This window comes from Orycteropus afer, unplaced genomic scaffold (genome assembly GCF_000298275.1).
Source record: "Orycteropus afer afer isolate SDZICR_OR568_19922 unplaced genomic scaffold, OryAfe1.0 scaffold00246, whole genome shotgun sequence".
In the NCBI taxonomy this organism is placed as follows: Eukaryota; Metazoa; Chordata; class Mammalia; order Tubulidentata; family Orycteropodidae; genus Orycteropus; species Orycteropus afer.
The window spans coordinates 5,228,396-5,234,385 of NW_006921833.1; the positions used below are offsets into that span (position 1 = coordinate 5,228,396).

Consider the following 5,990-nt stretch of genomic DNA (forward strand, 5'->3'; position numbering starts at 1 on the left):
AGGCGAGGCAGGACTCCTGGCCTGCGGCCGGCACCTGCGCAGCCGCAATGCAGCTCTTGAGAGCCAGGGCCTGGGACGGAAAGTACGAAGGCACAGCAAAGAGGGCCGAACCGACAGACGCAGGGGCGTGCGTCTGTTTCAAGGCACCACTCTCTTAGGCGCCGCAACGAAACCTGACGTCATATCCTGCCGTAGAACATCAGTACATCCGGGTCGCGGTCATTTTGAGTATGTGTCTGGGTCATTTCTAGACCGCAGAGTCTCTATTCCCCCTTGCCCTTCTCGGCTTTCCCGCGCACTTCCAGCTTTACGCTTGCTTTCCTTTCCTCGCACCTTCTTCTCGGGTCGTTTCCGAGCCTTCTGTCCCTGATTTCCCGAGTTCGGCGCTCCGTCGCCCGACACTGTCTTTGGGAGGTGGGTGATATGACGCAGAGAGCCTCCCTTCTGCCCCCACCTGCTTCTTGAGCACTTTAGCGCAGCCACCCCGCTACCCCACACCTTCCGCCATTTTCCCGCCTGGGAGGGTTCAGCCATCGCGCCTCGGGTCTCGGGCTCCGGAGTGCTGGTGACAGGGGGAGGAGAGGGAGTGTTTGTGGAGGGCGTGGACGGGAGAGAATAGTGACGGACCGGGGGGTGGTCAGCCTGTAATGGCAGGTGGGAGATTAGAGAAGCGGAGATAATGGGTAGGATGATGTCGGAACCGAAGGTAATAGACCGAGAGGGGTCGGATATAGGATTTTCTTTGAAATTATGAGATTAAAATGATACTGTATAAAGAGGCTTGTCAACTCTGATAGTCTTTAGAGTTTCTAGGAAGCTGCGTTTTAATTCTTTCATGGTTGCTTTGGGTTATAAGTAGTTGAATTAGCAGGCTTTTTTTTTTTTTTCTCTAGCTTAGAGGCTGGAACATAGTAGGTCCTCAAGGATGGCTTACTGAATAAATGAATCATGGGAGTGCCCAGTTGTCCTGTTTGTATATATCATTTCTCATTTAATGCAATTTTTTTTTTTTAACGGGAATAATCGTGATTCTGTGTAAACACTGTAAATAGAGTTATCTGATCTGCTGGTCTCGTAAGTCTCAAGATGTAGGTAAAAAAAATTAAATTAAAAAAATATATATTCTTGAAATGCTGAGCATATTTTTTAATCTGTAGGCTGTTTGTAACCTGTTGGTTAGCAGCCCAGCACTTTATCTGCTGCACCACCAGTGCTCCTATATATTCTTCTAAATCTCTGTTTGGAGAGGAGGTAGAGTTTGAAGGCTACAGGAATTCGATTTACACCACCAAACCAAACCAAACTCACTGCTGTCGAGTTGATTCGACTCACAGCGACCCCTCCTTGGGTTTCTGAGGCGATATCACTACCAAAGTAGATTGCGCAGTCTTCCTTCTGAGGAGTGGTTGGTGGGTTTGAACTGTCAGCCTTCTGGTTAGCAGTCACATGCCTTAGGCACCACGGCACCAGAGCGCCTATTTACCACAGAGAGAAGGATACGATGTTATTTTTTATTCCAGTTTTTTTTTTTTTTTGCCGTACTGTTTTCTGGGTGAGGTTGTATATTACCTAATGACAATTTCAAGAATGGCAAGAGAAGTCTCGCTTAGTTTGGACACCTTGTCAGGAGGGACCAATCGCTGGAGAAGGACATAATGCTTACCAAAGTAGAGGGTCCGTGAAAAAGGAAATCTCAATGCTATGGAATTACACAGTGGCTGCAACAGTAGATTCAAACATACCTATTGTGGTGAGGATGGGTGGTGCAGGGCAACATATCCTTCTGTTACACGTGGAATCACTGAATCAGAGTTAACTTGTAGGCACCTAACAACAACGTTTTGCTTTTTAAAAGTGAAGCCCAAAAATTATTTTTGAGATTTTTTTCCTCTTCTACTTTGGGAAATTAATTATTGGTCATAGATTTATGAAAAGACCAAAATATAGAATAATGTGAAATCAGCTACTTTCAGGAGGGAATGTATACCCATTGTTTTACTGATAGCCTTTTATGTCTTAATTTGATATTAATCATTTGGTACATACTTATAAAGCACCTAATATTTTTTTCAAATAAGGAACCTAATGAATAGTCGTCCCAAATTAGTTGTTAAGATTATTATTTTTTTATTTAGGTAACTCTTGTTACTATATCAAGTACTTAAGATGTATTGGTTAGTAAATGTTTGTTGATTGACTGCCACATATATTTTTACTATGTTATAAATATTCTTAGTTTATGTTGATCTATCTCGTGATTGTCTCTAATACTTAATGTTTTTGATACAGGGAAGATGAATGGGAGGGCTGATTTTCGAGAGTCGAATGCAGAAGTTCCACGACCAATTCCCCGTAACTATTACATTTTCGTAATTAATACCACTTAAAAAAAAAAGTGTGTGTGTGTGTATATATATATATGTATATACATACGTATGTATATGTATTTTAGTGTAGTTTAGGTGAAAGTTTACAAAGCAAATTTGTTTTCCATTCAGCAGTTTATACACAGATTGTTCGGTGACATTGTTTGCAATCCCCACAACATGTCAGCTTTCTCCCCGTTTCCACCTGTTTCTGTTTGCCCAGTTTTCCTGCGCTCTTAACTTTGCTTTTGGGCAAATGCTGCCCTGTTGGTCTCGAATAGTTGATTGTTCTGAGGAACATGTTCTTCCTGGCTGTTACTATTCACTTTATAGGCCTTTTATGTGGCTGAAAGGTGATCTCTGAAAGTGGCTTCTGTTATAAGTTGTTGTTGTTGTTGTCATGTGCCGTCGAGTCAAACCTGACTCATAGCGACCCCTCCTTGGGTTTCCGAGGCAGTATCACTACGGAAGTAGGATTGCCCAACCTTCCTTCCGAGGAGTGGCTGGTGGGTTTGAACCGCCAGCCGTCTGGTTAGCAGGCAAGTGTCTTAGCCCCATTTAAGGGTCATAGGCTTGGGATTCCACCAGTCTCTGTCAGACTTTAAGTCTGGCCTATTTTTATGAATTTGAATTTTATCGTACCTTTTCCTCCCACCTTTTTCTGGTACCGTTTATCATCATCCCGGTCAGAGCAGTCGGTGGTAATAGCCAGGCATCATCTAGTTCTGGTCTCAGGTTAGTGGAGACCGTGTGGTCTGTTAGTCCTTTGGACTAATTGTTCCTTTGAGTCTTGGGGATTTTTTCACCCTTGTTTGCTTTCAGTGGAAAGAGACCAATAATTGTATTAGCTGACCACTTGAAGGCTTTTAAAACCCCAGTTGCCTACTCACCAAAGTAGGATTTAAACAATGTGTTTATGGACTGTGTTATGCCCCTTGACCTTGATGTCCCCCTGAGACTGTGGTCTAGCCCTCAAGCCCAATATCTCAGTCCTAGAAGGTGTTTGGTTATAGCTGAAGGTTTTCATGTCTGCTCCCTGTGTGCTTTATGATGTACATGAGTATATTTGCAACTTATGTAAGTATGTACATAGGAATATACACAGCCAACCCTATTTATACACATGAATATACTCCCATATGCCATACTACCTGATCAGCTTATATAACTACCTACATACATTATTTGTTATTACTGTTATTGCAGGATTGTTAGAAACACTTTCTATATAAAGAAATTTTCATTGCTTTGAGTGATAGCAGCAGGGCTGGCTTCATGGATGTGAGACCTGTGCAGTCATCCAGAGCCCTGTGCTTGGTTTAATGCTGTGCTATTACAATCTTGAAATTAAAAATGATCTGAATAAGAAGTAGCATGTTTTTATTTATACTAGGCTCCTGCACATTAAATAGCCAGTCTTAAAAAGAGATAGTAAAGAGCAAAAACCACTGAGTCGATTCTGACTCAGTGACCCCATTTGGATTTCTGAGGTGGTAAAGCTTTACGGAAGTAGATTGCCCAGTCTTTCTTCCATGGAGTGGCTGCTGTCGTTGAACCACCAACCTTTTGGTTAGCAGTCACATGCCTTAGGCATCACACCACCGGAGCTCTTTTGCACTTCTTTTTGAAGAAGTTAGAATTTGTTAAAAGTTTATGAGTCAGTTAGGTTGTGTTTTGTTAATATTTAGACTAAGCTTTTTTTTTAAGACTTAGTTTTTTTCAATGGACATTTTAATGTTTTCCTTTTTCTCTTGGTAAAAAGACATAGGGGCTGATTACATTCCAACAGAGGAAGAAAGAAGGGTCTTCGCAGAGTGCAATGATGAAAGCTTCTGGTTCAGATGTAAGTTAAACTTTCTAGTCAGCATAATTTGTCCATTGGTACCTGAAATTGTAATGACTGTGTAGAATAAATTGGCGAACTTTTTGACATACTGTGGTTTTGTTAAACGTGGTTGATTAAGGAAATAGATGTGAATTGTACACATTTTAAAATACTTTCTGACCTTTTTTCAAGATAGTATAGTAATTTTGTCGATACTAACAGCATTTATAGGAGCTCCGGTAGCATAGTGCCTAAGTCACTTGACTGCTAACCAGAAGGCTGGCAGTTCAAACCCACTAGCCACTCCTCGGAAGGAAGGTTGAGCAATCCTACTTCTGTAGTGATACTGCCTTGGAAACCCAAGGAGGGATCACTATGAGTCGGGGCCAACTCGATGGCACACAACAACAACAACAACGATAGCATTTATAATTGGATTATATCAAAACGGGAGCTCTGGTGGCATGGTGCCTAAGGCATTTGACTGCTAACCAGAAGGCTGGTGGTTCAGAACCACCAGCCACTCCTCGGAAGGAAGGTTGGGCAATCTACTTCCATAGTGATACCGCCTTGGAAACCCAAGGAGAGGTTGCTATGAGCCAGATCTGACTCAATGGCAGTGAGTTTTTGCGTCAAACAGTCTGGTAAGATTGATAGCAATTATTCTCACTTTACAGATAAATTGAGGTTTAGAAATATTAAATGAATTACCTAATGTTACACAGCTGGTAAGTTATGATGTTTAGACTTGAAGACAGGCAGGTCTGTCTGGAATGGAAACTCATGATTGTAACTCATAATTTTAGCCATTACTTATTAGAATAAGAACCGGTTACCTTCTGTTTTATTAATGTAAAATGTTATATACTGTCAGCTCTTGATTTCTGACTACAGATTTTATACATGAAGATTTTATTTTTTAAATACAGAGGATGTTGGAAGTAACCCAAAACATAATTTTATTTTTCAGTAAAACCATAGTATTGCTATGCCTGAAAACTGCATTTTTTTCTGGTTATGTAATCTCAACAAAAATGAAAAGTGGAATTAAAAGGCGATTTAAGCAGTTGAACAAATAAATGTACATTTTCATGAGTCAGCTTAGTTTTGTGCTTATAGTGTATAAGTAATGTTTGTGCATACAGTGTATAGGTATTATGTTTTATGAGGCACAGTCTTCCTATTAAAATAGTTTTCTATTAAAATAGTTGAAGTAGACTTAAGGCATGAAACAACTGGAGAAAATTTAAGTGTATAACTGCAATAGAAATTGTAAAAAGCTAAGTTAACTTGAATTGACTTAGCTGGGAAAGGCTTCGTTAAACAAATGAAATTAACAACTAATAGGACTTGCTCCTTGGAAGCAAGAATGGCCAGACTTAGTCTCACCGACTTTGGTCATGTTTTCAGAAGGGACCATTCCCTGGAGAAGGATATCATGCCTGGTAAAGTGGAGGGTCAGCGAAAAATGGAAAAACCCTTAGGCAAGTGAAGGCGGAAGGCGAGGGAGCATTGAAATGAGAGGAACAATGAGCAGAGGCACAGGATCTGCAATAACCCAATCTCTTCTAAAGCCTTCAGTCTGATACGAATGGAGCAAATGCCTCTTGTTGGAGGTAGAAAATAAAGCTTGATACCAAGGACTTAAAGGTTTGATTCAGTATATATCTTAGGCTCTTAAGCAGAGAAAGTGATAATGTAGATTTTTTTTTTCTTTGAATTTAAGGGAGACTATTTAACAATATGGGAGCTCTGGTAGCATAGTGGCTAAGGCACTTGACTGCTAACCAGAAGGCTGG

General features: G+C 40.8%; 1 protein-coding gene across 1 annotated transcript in view; it reads left to right on the forward strand.

Annotated features, from left to right (window-relative positions):
* Positions 1-941: 941 nt before the first annotated feature.
* OCIAD1 (OCIA domain containing 1) overlaps positions 942-5,990 on the forward strand; it is a 27,602-nt gene continuing 22,553 nt past the window's right edge. Inside the window, exons 1-4 of the mRNA XM_007949439.2 lie at positions 942-973; positions 1,087-1,088; positions 2,290-2,352; positions 4,129-4,209. Coding sequence (XP_007947630.2) covers positions 942-973; positions 1,087-1,088; positions 2,290-2,352; positions 4,129-4,209 — 178 coding nt within the window. The remainder of the gene's footprint in view (positions 974-1,086; positions 1,089-2,289; positions 2,353-4,128; positions 4,210-5,990) is intronic.